Raw genomic sequence first — 19126 nt, 5'->3', positions numbered from 1 at the left:
AGTGAGAAATAGAGGGATCATTTCAGCTCATAATCATTATTAACAAGATGGGTTAGAAAAGCACGTGCTAGTACAATTGGGAAGCAATGTGACTAAAAAGGAAATGAATTTCATGATTTAAAAATGATGCAGTGAAGTTCATATCTGAACGAGTTATTCTTGTGAGTGTGGGAAATGATTTTGACAAGTTCAGAAGAATTTGATGTTCGCAGAAAAAAAATCAGTACAAGAACATGGAAGAAGTTGGCAAAATCCATTAATATTAAAATACCTTTAAATTTACTTTACCAAATGTTTAGCACTGTACTAAACCTACTGTCTAAATTAATTTTAGACCAATGTAATGAAGATTGAGTTTAGATAATGGGCTTCCGCAAAAATCAACAATTGAGCCAACACAGATAGAATGCTTCCTAGTGTTGATTAAATGTGTGCCTGGAAAAAAAAAAGGATATCAAATTATCGGGGTCAATTAAAACTTGGTAAGCAAATTTTAGGAATTCAGAGTTACATAATTGTTTCAGCATGGCCTATCATGTTCTGTGCCAATTTGCCAAGTGTCATTCCTCTGCCTTTTTCCTGTAACGTCTCTTCAAAAGAATGATCTAATTCCCTCTTGAATGCCTAAACTAAATCTGCCTCCACCACACTTCCGGGCAGTTCATTCCAGATTCTAACCATTTATTGCATACATTTTCATGTATTTTACATCTTCATGTTGCCTCATTGTTTCTTGCATCAATTATCTCAAATCTGTGCCCTCTTGTTCTCAATCCTTCTATTAATGGGAACAAATTTTTCAAATCTACTCTGCCCAGCTCCCAAAATCTTGAATATTTCAATCATATCTGTCAACCTTCTGTTCCCCAAGGAACCAGTTCTGTCTTCCTATGACCCATTCACATTAAGTGAAGTTCTTATCTCTGGGACCATTCTTGTGAATCTTTGCTGTACTCTATCCCTGCTCATCTTTCCTTTAATTTGTCACACACAACTAGAAATAATCCTCCCGCTGAGGTTGAACTAATATTTTCTACAGGTTTCAAACAACTTATTGGTTTCACATTCTGTATCCTCCGTGATAAACATAAGCTTTATCAACTGTAATCTTGAAGTGCCCTGCCATATTTTTGTATATAGAGTACACTGGGGTCCTTCCATGTCTGCAGCTCCTTTTGAATGGTGCCCTTTACATTGTCCTGGTGTTCTTCTGACCAAAAGGAACCACTTCACAGTTTCACTTGCAACTTGACTGCCCATTTTACCACCTAATCTGTATTCTTTTGAAGTTCGACTCTTCCCTCCTTGCTGTTTATGTTTCCAAATTTCATACATCTGCAACTTTTAAAATTATGTCTTTACACATAGCATAAGTTATTCATACATAACAGGAAGATCAAGGGTCCGAACACTGACCAGTGGAAACTTCCATCACAAACCCTTCATGAGCCTGAAAAGCATATTAACTGCTCCTCTCTGTTTCTTGTCACCCCCCGACAATAACAAATGACTGAAAGGTAACAGTTCATTAAGACATTTGGAAATTAATGCTCTTATAGTGAGCTTTAGAGAAAATTTAGTCATTTTAGAACAGGGTGAGAGTCCACGAACAAATTTCTCAGTGAGCAAAGTAATTAACAAACTAATATTAGAAATTATAATGCTTTCAACACAAAATTGCGCCAAAAATAATGCAATGTATCAAATATGGTGTCTTTATTATGTACAATAAGCAAAATATTCAAAAATGAAGCAAGGAAGACAAAAAAAAAGACACTTTTGTTGAGAAACATCTTTGTGACATCAAGTCATTTCTCTCCCATTGAGAACTATACAAAAACATGCCCTTGATATAATCAGCTACCTGTACAGCACTGGCCAGCCATTGCCTTTCTTCTCCCTAACAATAAGTTTGTTCACAACTGCATCAATTAACTCAGACATTTTTACATAAGGCAGCCAAACATAATACAAAGTGCTGTCAGGAATGAACTCAGCAAACAATTAGAAAGTAAACATCAGCAAGTGTATAATATCATAGCCAAAATCAGGCTTCTGGAAAATGCTGCACTTTTCTTCAATAAGAAAATAACTAAATGCTTAAAATAAAAGCACCTTTTAAAATGGATACGATGTATGAGTGAAATATTGAGCTGACAAGGACCACATGTCAATAGGTTATCAAAATTGCAGACTCAATTTAATGGTTACCCTGTGCACCAGCCAGAATGCCAGCAGGAACCCTGTCCTAATCATTTCCATAAGTTCCATATAATTACATTCCACGTTAGATAATTAATTTTGTCAAGCAGTGATGTTTTCCAAAAATGTCTGATCAGGAACTTGCCCGCCCACCCTAGCTTGCAATGAGGCCACCAACTTTTGCTGAACAGTGTCATCACATTACATACTTGCCTCTCTGCATTTGGTAGAACAATAGTTGAGGCAAGGAGGATGTCATTAAATTCGTTTCTAGTTGACCTGGTTGAGGACCTAACCTGCCCTTGATTGAACTGGAAGTTGTCATTGACTATAATAGGCACTCTATCCCTACCCTCCTGATTCAATTGGTAAAATTTCTAACCATTTTAGGACCATATAGCTTGGAGTTTCCTACTGATTCACCCAGTTTACAAATACAAAGTGTCTCTTTAGCCATCAGTAAATAGAAGCAAGTCACACTGAACAAATTTGATTTGCTTTACCTTTATCAACAGACGCAGATGGAAGGATGCGGACAGCAAATAGGTTAAGACCTAATCAGCAAAACTGGAAACTGTAATTTTACCAAATCTCCACCTGGTTGCATGATACATAATGTTAAAATTCCCGTGGAAGGGGATATAATTTGAGTATGTGGGCAATTCATATAAACACTATTTTGGGGGTTGAGATGTCTTCTAGTGTGCACCACCATTCCTACTTGTTCAGCATTGCTAAATGCTAGTAGACAATAGCACTTTATTAAAATGGTGCACATTGTCTTACTTAACCAATTATATTTTGCTAGCTCTTATGATTTTGAAGTCCACAAGTTAATTAGTAGATTTTTAGTTTTGCCATGACTGGTACCTTTGATTTCCTTTTTAATAATTGTCTATTACCATGTAGCATCCCTTTCCCTAAACTCCACAACCCTCCAGCTTTCCTAAATGCTGCTGAGATGACAGTGATTATTCACAGTGGCAAAATTGCTGGTGATGTCACTGATGGTGACAGGTCAAGCCACAGGAAGTGACCACACATGCTCTAATGGTGTCACTGCCTTCCACATGTCACCATCAGAGGATGTGTTGAGGTAGGGGCTGGGGGCCCAATGGAATCAAGGGCAAGCACAGAAGCAGGAGGAGGCTTACACCAGGAGCATGATCCAACCTCCATTTGGCTGTGCTCTTTTTTTTATTTTCTTAAATAAATGTAAAATACTGATGAACATTTCTAAACACAGACTTCCTGCAACACCATCTTTGAGACTGGCTGATAGTTTTCATTGCTCATTAATGTTGTGAGCCTTTTCTCTGTGCATGCACAATCTTTGTGCCACCTACAGGTAGTGTAATGTAAATCATAATCCTGATAAAATTCCTTTCCTAATTTTCAACACTACCAAAAATTCAACTTAATTGTTATCACCAGTTTAAATTTAATTTACATATGAATTTCCACTTCTAACATCAGTATACTCCAAGCACATATTTAAATCTCATCTAAGGGTTTATATTAGAAATATGAGTGCAAATAATATGTTTTGATTTGTGGAAACAGAAAACATGTTTCTGACCAGTCAGGTGTAAACTTTCAGAAATGGTAGCTGTATTGTCTGATCTCACAAGCAATGTCTAAATGTACTAACAACAATGGATTTGGCATACACTGAAGGAACCATTAAATAATTCCGTTTTAAATAACTAAATAAAAAAGAAAATGTAATCCGAAAAGCAATCCAATCAAATATTGTAAATATACTGGACGGCCATGACCTTTTTCAGTTAAAGAAGAACTAGATTAATAAAATTTTTGTGGTTTGCGCATCATAAATGTTGTTCCCGTCCCCATTGTACATACCATAATCAGATGTAACATTTCCTCTGCTCTGCTCTTAAAGCAGCGTTTAGAACTAACCTCAAAGTGCATTCTGTTGTAACCCTGGACCAGGCTTTTATCTTTGAAATGGGTTGCTTGATTTTGAGGCAAATATCTCCCAACTGGTGTAGTTTTCATTTTGAAGAGTGTATGTGGGATGGAGTCAGGCCTGCATGGACATAGTTTGGAAGCTACCAAGTACCAAAGTTGAATAAAAACAAAAAGTGCTGGAGAAACCTAGCAGGTCCAATATATTTTTTCAATCAGAATCAAAACAATAAATGTTTCTCTCTCCTCAGGTACTGCCAGACCCACTGAATTTCTCCCAAACCTTGCTTTTATTTCAGATTATGCGCATCTGCAGCATTTTGCTTTTATTTAAGTGTTAAAGCAAGCTGGTTAAAAGACCCACCTTAGTTTATTGGCACTTGGTCCTGGTTACTTTCTTAACTAATATTCCCCCTATCCCTCACACTCATGATCCGCCCATGTCCCATCCATGCCAACACTTAGCATTTTCATGCTCATTCAACCAGTGCAAATGCTAAAGAACCAATAAACTCTAGATTAATAATGGCATGTGTAGAAAAGCTTAAAAAAAGTCACTCAACTTTCTTCACTACAACCCTATAAAAATGTCAATCGACCAGACCTTAAAAAAGTACTCTTTATCTTGTATAAGTAAGCATTGACAAAACAGATACCAGCAATAAAAAAAAGCTTGAGCTGTCAATCAAGCAATGATTTTTTTTGTTTCGACAAACTGATAGAAGTCAGAGCTCTTAATCAATATATTGATGCTCTGGACTAAAATGCAAATCTGCACGTTTAGAAATAATGACATTAGCCATGAAATTTACTGGAGAATTAGTTCTATAACAACTTTTTTTTCTGCAAACTAAGGAATTGTTTAATCTTTTGGGGTCTACATTTTGAAATTCCACTACTTTTTAAATAGATGCAATTAGACCAGGCCACATAACTTGTTTTCAGCCTACTTTTGGCTCAGTTGGATAAGGAATAGCATCAATTAGTGTGGCAAAGCGGGCAGCTTTTCACCAGATGGGTGGTCAACATGCTCAATATAAACACAGATTTGGGATATTCATTTTAACATTCTGCACAGATCATAAGAATAGAAAATTACAAACTGATGCAATTTGACCTAGAGAATATCTAGCTATACTCTGTAAATTGCCATATGGTCTGTTATGTACTGTAGTTCTGAATTTTAACAGAAACTCCGCTTCTTATATTTTTCAGGTTGAAACATATTTCACTGCAGACAGCTGGTTCAATTTGGCCCCAAGTTTACTATAAATGTAAGTATCAATTTTTATGCCAAACATGAGTTATGGTGCCCTGGGAAAATGTAATTATTACTTTAACTGTCATTACAATCACTTTAACTGCTCGATAGTATGTACAGAAAACAATCCTGATATTTACGGTTTGTCAGTAAGTATTTAGATTCACCATTGTCTAAAGCAATCCAGTATTTGTACAAATAATATTTTACTTAACCAGAATTAGTGAGATTGACCATTCATTATATCACAGAATAAATGCTGTTGTAATCTGAGAACCTGTAGTGGTTATCAGTCATATAGTGATGTGCAATGCCAATGACTCATTTTTATGAGGAGCTTGTGCCCTGGCTTCAATTTCTGTTACTCTATATTTTTTTTTCTACTTTTGTTTTAGTTGTGCACATATTATGTGTTAGAAAGATTGCCTATAGATATATGAGGTTAAAGTATTTCCAAATGGTCTGCTTTTAAAATGAAATATTGTCCATCACTGCAGTAGTGACCTTTCCTCAAATGATGTTTATATACTGAATTTAGAGTTCATAGAAAGCAGGACTCAACCTTTTGTGAAATGCTTCTAGAATTATACCAGCAAAATTCTAAAGTAGACAAATAGCAGATAAACACTATGCATTAGTGGCAGGATATTATTTATTCATCTGCCTGTTTATATTCCAATTGAATATTGAAAAGCAATAAAGATGCTACTTTATACTGTGTACTGTGTACACGTGGGCATTGTTTTCAGCAGAAGTGCCAAAGAGCCAAAAGAATACTGAACCGCTTCTATATGAATTGAAAATAATGCACAGATATATCAATATGAGTCAGAGTATTGAAAATACTCTGCTCTTAGCTTGTATCTTTTAAGCTTACAGGCCCATCAAATGCATTCCAAACAAAACACCCACCATATTCTGCCACTCTCATCCACTCATCTTCCTCTTTACATTCCCAACTTATTTGTATCATGTTCCATTTTGCATATATCTAGATACAAAATCCTTCTTGTAATTTCTACTTCCAAACAGTTTCTGCCTTATTTAAAAAGAAGTCCTCAACTTCTGAAGATCCATACACTTGATTCTCCAGCTTTTAGTGCAAGTTTTGATCATTTATGGACTGTACAGCCGCAACTTCCCGTTGTTAAATGAGGATTTCCACTACATCATCAAAGTCAGGTTTGTGGAAGGAATAGCTGCCTCTTCCTTTGCTGTCGTGTGATTTGATATGAATGATGGAAGAATCTCCTAAAGAGGTGAAAATACATTAGAATGAATCTGTTCTTTAAATTTTGGACCGTCCTGTTGATCATCTTAAAGGGCTGCTGCCTTCATGCAAAAATGTTTTGAAAACTTTTATTCCTTATTATGAACATGTACAATTCACGTAACTGCATCAAATTGTCTGTCATTGCTGTTTGAAAATTCTCAGAAGTCTTCCGCATTTCTAAATAAGAAAGGATTCCTAAAATACTTTAAGTTTTAATCCAGTATATAAATCCACAAAAGGCCCATTTCCAGTATAATGTACGATTATAACTGCAATTATTTGTAATTAATTATAAATGAAATTCTTTTGTTACTCTAATTTCCTTTTGTTTTCTCATCCTTTCCTAAAATGATTAACAGTAATATGGGGTCTAACAGCACAGGTGATATTTGTTCTGAGACCTTAGCTACATGGATAATGGACACATGACTATGTTGACAATGAGTGTAAACAGTTATTCAAGTTGAGACGAACATGATTTTTAAGCTAAATTCAGATAGGCACATTTCTAACAGGGATCACTGAAGCTCAAACTAATTTTCTCTTCCCTAATTCTTTTTACTATGTCTAGACCTACCATTCTGACCACAGGTCCAGCAATGATCGAATACCTCAACAGACAGCATACATGAGAAAAATCACTTTCCACATGCTTTGTATGACTGTTGCATTTAAAAACAGTTGCACTTGTGCAACATCCTTGTTTACTCACGTACAAATACACTTATTTCACATATACACAAGGCCTCCTTTAAAATTGCTGTCCACCATAAGCCCCTATGGGCTTTGCACTAAGCAAAAGATCGTACTCCATTTTCAACAAATTTACTTTCTGATAAGTACCCTTGAAAAAAAAACGGTTTACCAAGTTAAATTACATTGCTTCAACAACTACCCAAAACCCACCAGTTCTGCAAATACTGAGGACCACATTTGCAATTTGTCTGGTCTGTGTCTTTGCATGTTGTAGCTAACTTCAAAATCTTTGCAGGTAGTTCATAATGCTATTTAAGAAGAGAATATTAAATCAGGGTTATTGGAGTTGTTGTAGATGAGGTGCTCCATGATTCTGGGTGCAAATAACAAAGCAACCCACAGTAACGAATTTAAGTTCATCCTGGACTTTCTTCCAAGACGGCAGCAGAGTAGCAGCGCTGCGTCCGAGCTCCTGGCCTGGGCCTCGTCCATTTTCATCTGCTTTTTTTGGGGTTTTTTTGTTTCTTTTACTTCAGCTTTTTAATTTTGTTCTTTTATTTTGCTCTCTTCCTTTCTTCTTCTTCTTGAACAGTCTTTTTAGCATCTTTGGCACAGCGACAGCAGGCCCAGAGTCCCGAGCATGTACGGCAGCGGTGGCAAGACATGGCTCCTCAATGAGAGGCAACACAATATGGAGCTGGAGGAACATAGTAGGCCAGGACAGGATCAGAGGAGCAGGAAAGTTGACGTTTCAGGTCGGGACCCTTCTTCAGAAATGGGGCAGGCAGAGTTGTGAAATAAATAGAGAGGAGGGGTGTGACTGGGGGAGTGCAGGTAGGGAGTAGTGGGGGTTGGTCAGTGGGATGGGAGGGGCGGATAGGTGGGAGATAGGATGGACAGGTTGTGTCAGGTCAAGGAGGCGGGGATGAGACGGAGGCTTGGACATGAGTTGAGGCTGGCAGTGGGGAGATTTTAAGACTGGCAAATTCCATGTTTAGGCCATTGGGCTGTAGGCTCCCGAGGCAGAATATGTAGTGTTGCTCCTCCAGTTTGAGGGTGGTGTCATTGTGACACTTGAGGAGGCCCAGGATGGACATGTCACCCAGGGAGTGGGAGGGGGAGTTGAAATGGTTGGCGACTTGAGTGCCCCGGCCAATCCATTGTCTCTGCCTGCTCCTGCTCCACTGAACTCATCTCCGCTTACCTTGACTCTGTTTCTCCCTCCTGGTCCAGGAACTCCCCACCTACATCCGGGACACCACCCACACCTTCCATCTCCTCCAAAACTTCCAATTCCCTTGCCCCCAACACCTCAACTTCACTATGGACATCCAATTCCTGTACACTTGTATCCCCCACGTAAAGGCCCTAAAAGCCCTCCGCTTCTTCCTCTCCCGCCGGCCTAATCAGTCCCCCTCCACCGACACCCTCAACTGCCTAACAGAACTCGTCCTTACCCTTAACAACTTCTTCTTTAATTCTTCCCACTTCCTACAGACTAAGGGAGTGGCCATGTGCACCAGCATGGGCCCAAGCTATGCCTGCCTCTTCATAAGATACGTGGAACAGTCGCTTTTCTGCTGTTACACTGGCACTATCCCCAACCCCTTCATCCGCTACATTGATGACTGTATTGACACTGCCTTGTGCTCTCACAAGGAGCTTGAACAGTTCATCACCTTTACCAACACCTTTTACCCCAGCCTTAAATTCACCTGGACCATATCCGATACCTTCCTCTCCTTCCTGGACCTCTCCGTTTCCATCTCTAGTGACTGCCTCGAAACTGACATTTATTTCAAGCTCACCAACTCTCACAGCTACCTGGGCTACACCTCCGCTCACCCACCCTCCTTCAAGAATGCGATTCCCTATTCCCAACTCCTCCACCTCTGCCATGTCTACTCCCAAGATGAGGCGATCCACTCCTGCACATCCCAGATGTCCTCCTATTTCAAGGACTGCAACATCCCCCCTCTGGCGATCAAAAATACCCTCAATCGCATCTCTTGCATTTCCTGCACATGTGCCCACACATTGCCATCCCCCAACAAAAATAAAGACAGAATCCCCCTTGTCCTTACGTACACATACAATGTAGCATTCTCCGCCACTTCCGTCACCTACAATCCGACCCCACAACCAAAGAGATATTTCCCTCCCTACCCCTATCTGCCTTTCGTGGGACTACTCTCTCCATGACTCCCTCGTCCGCTCCACACTCCCAACTAACCTCACCAACCCCGGCACCTTTCCCTGCAACCGCAGGAAGTGCTATACCTGCCCCTTTATCTCCCCCCTCACCTCCATTCAAGGCACGAAACAAACCTTCCATATCAGAAAGGGATTCACTTGCACATATGTCAACTTAGTCTACTGTATCTGTTGCTCCTGATGTGGACTCCTCTACATCAGTGAGACCAAGCGTAGACTCAGAGGCTCGGAGACCGTTTTGTAGAGCATCTGCGCTCTGTACGTGACAAACAACACTTTCCAGTTGCCAACTATTTTTACTCCCTCTCCCACTCCCTGGTGACATGTCCATCCAGGGCTTCCTCCAGTGTCACAATAACACAACCAGCCAATTGGATGAGCAACACCTCATATTCCGCTTCGGAAGCCTACAGCCCGATGGCCTAAACATGGAATTCACCAGTTTTAAAATCTCCCCACCCATCCCATAACCAATCCTCCCCTTTTTGACCTGACATAACCTGTCCATCTTCTCTCCCACTTATCTGCCCCTCCCATCCCACTGACCAATCCCTACCACTCCCGACCTGCACTTACCTATCAGTATCCTACCTACCTTCCCCAGCCCCACCCCTCCTCTCTATTTATTTCACAGCTCCCTTTTCCTGTCCCATTTCTGAAGAAGGGTCCTGACATGAAATGTCAACTTTCCTGCTTGGTTCCTCCAGCTCCACACAGTGTTGTCTCTGACTCCAGCATCTGCAATTCTTGCATCTCCTCAACGAGAATGAGCCTAGTGCAGGGGACATTGAACCCTTAGTGAGCTTGTGATGGCAGCAAGTGTGGGTCCAGCAGTGAGAGATGGTGCCAGACTGTAGTAACTTTGTTGGTGGGCCCACCAATGGAGGACTGAAGATGGTGGCAGTGGCACCAGCTTTCAAGATGATGGTGACTGCAGGGCAGCCTCTGCAGTCAGTGGAGAGAGAGGCACCTGTAGGTGGTGTTGGAATCAGGATGCTAGGCTTCAGCTGCCATGATGAGGTATACCCAAATTGGTACTCCTGGCAGATTGATGGGAGCAGTGGTTGCATTGGCGATGGTGTGGTACTCCTGGAATGCAATAGTGGTGATAGTGGCCTTGGAGTGGGACTCCTGGAATAGACTGTGATGTGGGAGTATTAGTGGGCCTGGAGCCCATTTGGAGAGGGGAAGGTCTCTGCATGTCGAGCAGAGCACGAGAAGGGAGGAAAGCTCTGTTTTTAGTTATATTCTAGTATATCTTAATATCTTTTGTTACTCAAATGGCACTGGAGCATGGTGGCATATTACACTTTTCATTGTATTCATTTATTAAATACAAGTTACAATAAATAACTCATTCATTAAGTCTAATAGATCAGCCTTAAGATGGTCTTCCAGTACACCAAATCCTATGATATTCACCTGTTTGAGCAATAGGACTGTTTACAAATCAGGAGTATTAGACAAAACACTTTATTCTCTATTTTGACAGAATCTCATATCATGTTAATTAAAAACCAACATTGCAATAAGCAGTCCAATTTACCTAATTTTTCTGCGTTGCTTCGTGCTGATTTCGGTCTCACACTGGGGCTGCTGATGGGGGTTGTGCTGAGCCTTCTCCTTCCGTGGATTGGGGCACTACTTGGACGGACCAGTTCAGGACTTTTATCTGTCTGAGTACTGCTATCCTTACTGCCAGTTTTAATATGTGTGGAAACCACTGGGAGTGAAGTTGCAGTCATTTGAAGTGAGGTGTGCAAAGAATTTTCCGGATTGTCTTTAATTTGAAGCAAGCCTGTCAAATGCAACAAGATTAACAGCTGTGTTTATAAGTTTTATTGGTTCACAAGTTTAAATCTGGCATTGGGTAAATGCAGAAAACTTGGCTGTGCAACAGATGCCAATCTCTCAGATGCATTCCAGCAGGTAAAATTTCCAATGGTGAAATTCAAACATGAACACTCAAAAGTATAGTACAATGTTAAATTGCTTGCTATATAACTCCTAACATGATTTAAAACATTTGTTACTAGCCTCAACAACTGTGGCCAATAGTAAAACAAGTTCTGAATATTTTTTAGTAAGTGCAAATCTTTAATGTGTATAGTACGCTAGTGAGTACTGCTTCACTTTATAATTTCAATCACTGCTCTCTCAATGTGACCATAGAGTAGCCAACAATGAAGAACAGTGCTTTGTGGATTTATTATTTTTAAGTTTATGCAACAATCAAGATGTGGGGGTGTTGGTGTTGGACTGGGGTGGAATAAGTCAGAAGTCACACAACACCAGGTTATAGTCAACAGGTTTATTTCAAATCACAAGCTTTCATTGCATAGCTCCTTCTGACAGAAAATCAAAGCCACAAGAAAGGTGAAATAAAGCTTCCTCTTACCTGTAGCAAAATTGTAAATACATCCCTATGACTCCATGAATTATTAAAGGACACCAAAACAATTTTATCACCTTTATTAGCGGAGTATTCACTTTGCTTAGTAAAAGCAGAGAGGCACAAAAAGGTAGGTGTTAAGAAATATTTTTAGAGAAAAGTGCAACAGAAATGTCCTCCAAGGGTAGTGTAATGTAATGTAACATGACACTGTAATGTGGACCACTGATACTGCCCACCATATCCCTACCACAGTCCTCTCAATTGTATCATGGAAGGTTGAAACATTAGATATAACACAGTGTGGAGCTGGAGGAACATAGCAGGCCAGGCAGCATCAGAGGAGCAGGAAAGCTAATGTTTCAGGTCAAGACCCTTCTTCAGCATCGGCAGTTCTTACTATCTCAGGTTGAAACATTAGACCGGATTTTATAGCCTGAATCAGTTGTATTTTTTTTTGTTAGGGGCAGGGAGGTCATACAAATTATTCTACATTATTTGAGAGTCTATCCCTGATGTGGTGCCCATAATATATGGTGGGGTAACGTGCCTAACAGCCTGCATACAACTTAGGCTGACTGCGGCCCTTTAGTGGCCAATTATTGCCATTTCCATTGTAATGATACATTTCCTTGTGGAAGGTGAACAAAAGTGGGAGATCTAATTTTAAACAGTTTTATTTGTGAGAATCATTCAAAGGGTGCCCTTTGTACATGAGTATTCTACTATGCTGAGATTTTTGCCCTCCTTTTGTGCCTCCCCATTTACAGCAATAAAAATTTGTCCGACAACCCATGTCTAAACTCCTCAATTCCTCGTAGTCAAAAACCCCACACCTTCCTCTCTCTGGTTGCCATGTCCTCATCATCCAGTGGCCCTCTTGCAGTCCCAGAAATACCCACTACTGACCTCTCATGATGCTGAGGCTGCTACGGGAGAAATGTAAGGTTTCAAATGCTTTTGTGCTGGTGATTTTGATTTTGTAATGGCATTTTCCTTTCTCAGACACTGAGCCAACCGTATAATTAGTTTGATGCTTACCTACACCTCCCTTCCTGCTCTTATCCTCCTTTGCTTCATTACTCAGGGATGCCCAGTGAGAATGCAGTACAGTGTTTCCATTTATAGATGAGATTGATTTTCCCGGCCTCAGGGATCCAGGCTCCAATTTTCCTGGCTCCTTTCGAGAACGTTGCTGGAGTACTTTTATCATGGCATCCTTCTCTATAAGCTGTGCGTGAAGGTTTTTTATTCTGTTAGAAATGCAGTTGAAGCCTCCTACCCTGTTGGAAATAAAATTGTTCTGTTTATCCAGACATTATTATTTGAAAATTTCCACTTTGCACACATTACCTTCCACAATCATTTATGAAGCTTATTGTGCCTTACTCCTTTCTCACCTGAAGCTCTCTTGTGCTGACCAATTCAATATTTTACGAGAAACTCACCATTTTTTATATGTGGCATCAAAAGTGCATGTAACTATTTAACCATTTGGTGCATGACAACATTCAATCTAAACCCTTTAGAATCAAAACAAAAGAATTTCATATATACCTCTTTCATATAACACATGCTATTCTGTTGCATATTCTTTTGTCCTTTATACATCACTGCATCTTCTCACTGATGTTCTTTTATAAACTGTGATTCTTATGGTTGCCGTTTTTCTCAATTTTTTAAACATCTCTTTAAATTCCATGTACAAAACTGCAACTGGATGATAATTTGCAAAACTGGATTTTCTTAAACCCATTTAAAGTACTCTGTGGACTGCCTAGGCTTTGGGTTCTCACATTGCAGTGTATGTGGTCAAAGATATTATATGTACATAAACCTTTTGTTGCCACAGTGTCACCTAATTCCCCATGTACTGTGTGTCTCTCATCAGGGCAAAAAAGAAGTCATCAGTAAACACTGATTCAGAACATAATACTGAGTCATTTAAAATTTTATTCATCCACATCCTACATTTTATTGATCAAATAAATGAAAAATAGGTAATTCCACCCAGCTTATCTCATCTATTCAGATAACCTTACAGCTCCTCCATCACAACATCCAACTGTCCTTTAAATAACTCAAGGTTTTGTTCCCATAACTGTACCTGTAAATTAATTTTACTGATCCCTAATTTCAAAGACCAACTTACATTTGGATTCTACTAAATTAAACCTGTCTCCTGGTTTTACTTTAGTGTTTAATACCTTCACTATCTAAATTATGTTACTGGCAAAATTATTTCATAATGATTATTATATCTCAAGAAAGGATTGGCCACATGGGTCTTTTTGTGCAAAAAGAGGGTCAAGAGTTGATCTAACTTTTAAAATTCTGAAATATTTTGAGTGGATATAGAGAGAATATTTTGACTTGTGTCGATGGCTTCTAGATAAGCTCTTCCTCACAAGAAAGCCGCCAAGAAATCCAAAGAGTGGTAAGAATATGGAACTCATTTCCATAGTGGTACAGATGTGTTGAACAGGAAGTTATACAAGCATTTGAGAGGGAAAGGAGTACCTGGTCATGAAGGCAGATTTGGATAAAGAACGCTGGGTGGGGGCATGAGTGCAGCATAAATACAGGTTGGATCTAAAGGCCTGCTTCTATAGCATATACCCTTTATAAGTTATCAGTGTTGCTTGAATATTCTGAGTTAATGGAAATTATTGGGATCACAGCAGTTTCATTATACTATGTTCAGTTAGTACATTTAATGCACTAAATTTACTCCATCCAAAAAAATGTCCAATGATAGTTTTGTACAAGTTCCAACAGACATAACTTATCATGCATTAGCAAGAATGACATGAACATGTACCCATGCTCTGTGTCTTGGTATCTTTGATTTGACTGCACATTCTCCTCTTCCTCATTCCAATTTCGTACTTCCAGTGGACTATCATTGTAGCTGCTATTTGGAGAGTGATTTATTATATTGGTGTCCCTGGTAACAGAAAAACAAAAAAAAATTCCCTTTAGATTTTTTTTTCTAGTTGTTCAATTATCCTTTTGTACATGTCAATGGTCAGGAGTATTTCTAGATACAACAAAGAAACTATTCTAAAATGAAGATAACACTGACATTACAAATGTAATAGAAAATAGGGACTTAATTAAATGCCTACCTTAACTAAAATGGAAAGCTGCCGACATCATAATGTTAAAAATGACATATTAACACACACATTATATATGTAATTGCTGTTTCAATACAGCAATCAGTTAATTTACTACTCCCATTTTGCTTCTCCACCAAAGATGAAGTTCAGCCCTGGAAAAGAATAGCTGTGAATGAGACTTGCAGGATCTCTACCTGGCATGTATTTTCCTTCTCAAAGTCTTTGTCAATCACAATACAAAACAATTTGTTCTTTTTTTCATTCTAAAAATAATCTCTACCTAAAGCATTAATCTGTCAGTTCTCTTTTCAAATGGGGAAGGATTTTCTGTATAGCTAACCGTTTGTTTTATTTCAGGGTTTCAACTCAGACATGTTTTACCCCCTTGTAACGTGTCATTAGTGAGATACCAAGTGTAAAACGTATAATAATTCAGATCTGACTAACGTTCTAAATTCAAGTCTCTCTATATACTTTAATAAAATTGATTTTGAAATGTTTTACATTTGATTCCACACATTTCACATTTGGTGAGCATGCTGCAGTAATGCACTCCAACATCTTCTCTACATATCCACTGGGACATTTCAACAGTTTGTATCACATGGCAAGATACTGGAGAAAATTTTATAACATGCTGATTTCTGTCACCGAACAGGAACTTGATATCCACTCCACTTGTGTTATTTCACTCACCTCCGATATCACTGTTACATGTTTGCAACTGCTGTGTGCAAGGTATGTGGCTTCTGTAATTATCAGCAAAAGCAGTCAATGAACAAATACCATTCTTCATATGCAAACTTCTAGATGAGACTCCTATGGGAGTTGAGAGCTACTGGGAAGGTGAGTGCACTCAAACAACCAAGACCCATTGACACTCTACCAGCAACTGCTCACCTGAAATGGGGTCTAGATGCCCACAGGATCAGGCAACTCTGAAGTTGCATTGCATCAAAATCAGAGAGGGTTTTATGGTAAGAAGGATAACCTGTCTGGAAGTGTGCCAGCCTTTCCACTCTGCTTTGTTGAAAGAAAGTGTAAGCATTTGACTCTGCTTTGTACCTGCCAGGTAATATTAAATGACACAATTTTCTTGAATCTCAATTAAGCAGGCCATTCAACAACTTAAAAAGTGGCATTTCAAAGTAGGAATTAACTGGCAACTGTCCACTGTAAGTCCTTATCGATCCACTTAAAGTCTTTTTTTGTAGTTTTATTTTCCTTCTTGCTGCAGTTTTCTCTTCATTTATGTTTCTCTCCTGAAGGAACTGACTCCAGCTCCTGTCTATTTATCTTTCGATCTCTACAAAAACAAGCTTGCTATATGAGGAACACTCTGCAATGTCAACAGCAAGTGACTATCCCAAAATATTCTTCATGATCAATTCCCAATTTCAGTCATACTGTCAATGAAGGTGCTAAGTGGGGTTTAGAAACTTGTAGAAATGAAAGGAAGAAAAATCAGTGAGTAAACAAAAAAAATCAATTAAACTGAGGGAAGCTATCAAATATGTTACCAAATAAGAGACAGTGGCATAATGGTAATGTCACTGAAATAGTAAGCCAGCGGTTAAGGAAATGCATTGGATACATGGGTTCAGATCTTCCATGGCAGCTGGTGGAGTCTGAAATCCATTAATAAATCTCACATGAAAGCTGATCTCAGTAGTGGTGACTATGAAACTATAATTATAGTAAAATCTATTTGGTATACTAACCTGCTAACTATTTCTTAGTTTGGGATACATGAGACTCAAGACCCACAATAATGTGGTTGAGTCTTAACTGCCCTCTGAAATGGGATAGCAAGACACTCTGTTCAAAGGCAATAAGAAATGGGCAATATTTTCTGGAGCCTTTCCAGTGATGTCTAGATTTCATGAAAGAATAAACAAAGAAAGGATACTGAGTCCTTGTATCAAGCAAAGTATATTTTGCACTATAAACCTATGTAGCATTAATGAAAAATAACTTGTGTTTGAGGGTTTGGAAAACCAGTGCCAGGGTAGCAAGAGCAACTGACCAGTATTACTGATTTACTGAAAGTGATTCATTTACTAGCTTTTTCTTGTTCGTTGTTCCCAAAAGATGGTTCTACTCTAAGACCTCCCTCAACCTGCTTGATCATCACCTCTGAGCAGCAGCTGTAGCAGCAGCATCCATAGCAAAATGACGCATTGCCCTTTCTTCCAAATACTTCTGCTCCCACTTGGTCATGTCAGCCTCCAGGACCAGGATTCGTTCTTCCTTTACCCTTAATAACTCCATCAATGCTGGAGTATTATGTTGTGGAACGTTAGCCAAAACAGGGCCTCCATGTCGCTGGAAGTGAAACAATAAAACAAAAATCTGATTGTATCTGAAACTAATCAATGGAAAAGTTTCCTGAAGTTTTTTTTAAACCATCTAGTATCAGATAAATTTTAACCTGCAGCCAGTGTCATAACTATATAAAACTATGCAAGCAGAGATGTTGGCCAGTGCCAATTAATTAATTTTAATTCATGCAAATTGCAGGACATTTATTTTTCCTTTACAAGTTATGGTTTTCCTTTATAACTTAATCATTGCTGCATCTGGGTATTAACTTTTTTGTGGTACAAGTTTAAAGGCACCTAGATCTTACTGTACCATGGCATTCTGTAATCTGTTCCGATATAAAGTTTTGCTGCTATTTATTCAATCTTGACAAATTGGATATGTTCAAATTTGTGCACATTAGACTCCATCTGCCAGGTTTCTGGCCCTCAGTTAAGGAACTTGCAAAGGGATATATGGATAGGTTATGTCCTCTTCATAACTTGCTCTCCTTATGTATCTTTGTCATCAGCAGGCATAACAATGATTTGAATAAATGTTTGGTTGTTACAGATGATTGAGGCTCCAGTGCTGATCCCTGTAACACTTCACTGATTACATCTTGTCAACCTGCAAATGACCCACTTATCCCTACCTGTTAGCTAACCAGTCCTCCATCCATGATATTATGTTTACCTTTACAAAATGGATTCTAGTTTTGCGTAGTGACCAGCAGAAATCATGTTTTGACTAAAATATTAGAATCCATTAAGCAACAATCAACACAGCTGAAGGGAACCAGTGGATTTGGATAATGCATTTGGATTTTCAGATGCCATTTGATAAGGTGTCACATCCAAAGGTCGAGGGTTGACAAGATGTAATCAATGACGAGCTACAGGGATCAGCACTAGCGCTTCAAACATTTATCATGTGTAACAATGATGTGGATAAATGCTTGGTTGTTATTTTTGTCATCAGCAAACTGCACAGGAGAGCAAGTTATGAAGAGGACATAACCTATTCATATATCCCTTTGCAAACTCCTCGAGAGGGGCAGAAATTTTGGCAAATGAAGTCTAATGTGCTAAAATTTGAACATATCCAATTTGTCAAGAAAGAATAGAATAGCAGCAAAACTTTAAATGGAAAAAGATTGCAGAATGCCATGGTACAGAAAGATCTGGGTGCCTTTGTATTTATATTACAAAAAATTAATACCCCAATGCAGTAATGATGAGGAAGACAAATGAAATGTTGTAATTTATTACAAAGGGAATGGAATATAAAAGTTTTGCTACATACACTCTGGGTGGGACCATGTCTGGCGTGCAAATGAGTAATGTGGCGTATGAATTACAGTGCCAGAATAACATATATCCTTTGGGACATATGACCGACATACAAAGGCTGGCAAATCGTATCAAACAGCATATTACTTTGGATGTTTACAACAAGCAGGTACTGACAACCAAGTTGGTCCACATTTTCAAAGCTCACAACATAGTGGTCCATTTTGGATGCATTTCCATATAATGCAAAGGTTAGAATGAACAGCGTTCCCCACTATAGGGCCAACCTCTGGGTCCGCCATGTAGATATCACCTTCGTGATTATCAAATGCACAAGACTAGAAGAAACTCGCCAACATATAAACAACATCCTCACCGGAATAAAATTCACAAAAGAAGAAGAAGAGAAAATAACCAACTACCCTTTCTAGACATAATGGTAGA

At 38.9% G+C, this 19126-nt stretch overlaps 1 protein-coding gene across 2 annotated transcripts in view; it reads right to left on the bottom strand.

Moving 5' to 3' along the window:
• Positions 1 to 1694: 1694 nt before the first annotated feature.
• amotl1 (angiomotin like 1) overlaps positions 1695 to 19126 on the bottom strand; it is a 149954-nt gene continuing 132522 nt past the window's right edge. For both annotated transcript variants that reach the window (XM_048598275.1, XM_048598274.1), the window contains 5 exons: positions 17224 to 17414; positions 14789 to 14914; positions 13009 to 13250; positions 11122 to 11373; positions 1695 to 6643 (listed from right to left, as the gene is read on the bottom strand). In XM_048598275.1, the coding sequence (XP_048454232.1) occupies positions 6540 to 6643; positions 11122 to 11373; positions 13009 to 13250; positions 14789 to 14914; positions 17224 to 17414 (915 nt within the window). In that variant the 3' untranslated portion in view covers positions 1695 to 6539. The remainder of the gene's footprint in view (positions 6644 to 11121; positions 11374 to 13008; positions 13251 to 14788; positions 14915 to 17223; positions 17415 to 19126) is intronic.

This window comes from Rhincodon typus, chromosome 6, assembly GCF_021869965.1.
Source record: "Rhincodon typus isolate 14 chromosome 6, sRhiTyp1.1, whole genome shotgun sequence".
Classification (NCBI taxonomy): Eukaryota; Metazoa; Chordata; class Chondrichthyes; order Orectolobiformes; family Rhincodontidae; genus Rhincodon; species Rhincodon typus.
Note: the sequence above shows the minus strand (reverse complement) of the source record. Positions and strands in the feature narration are given on the sequence as shown.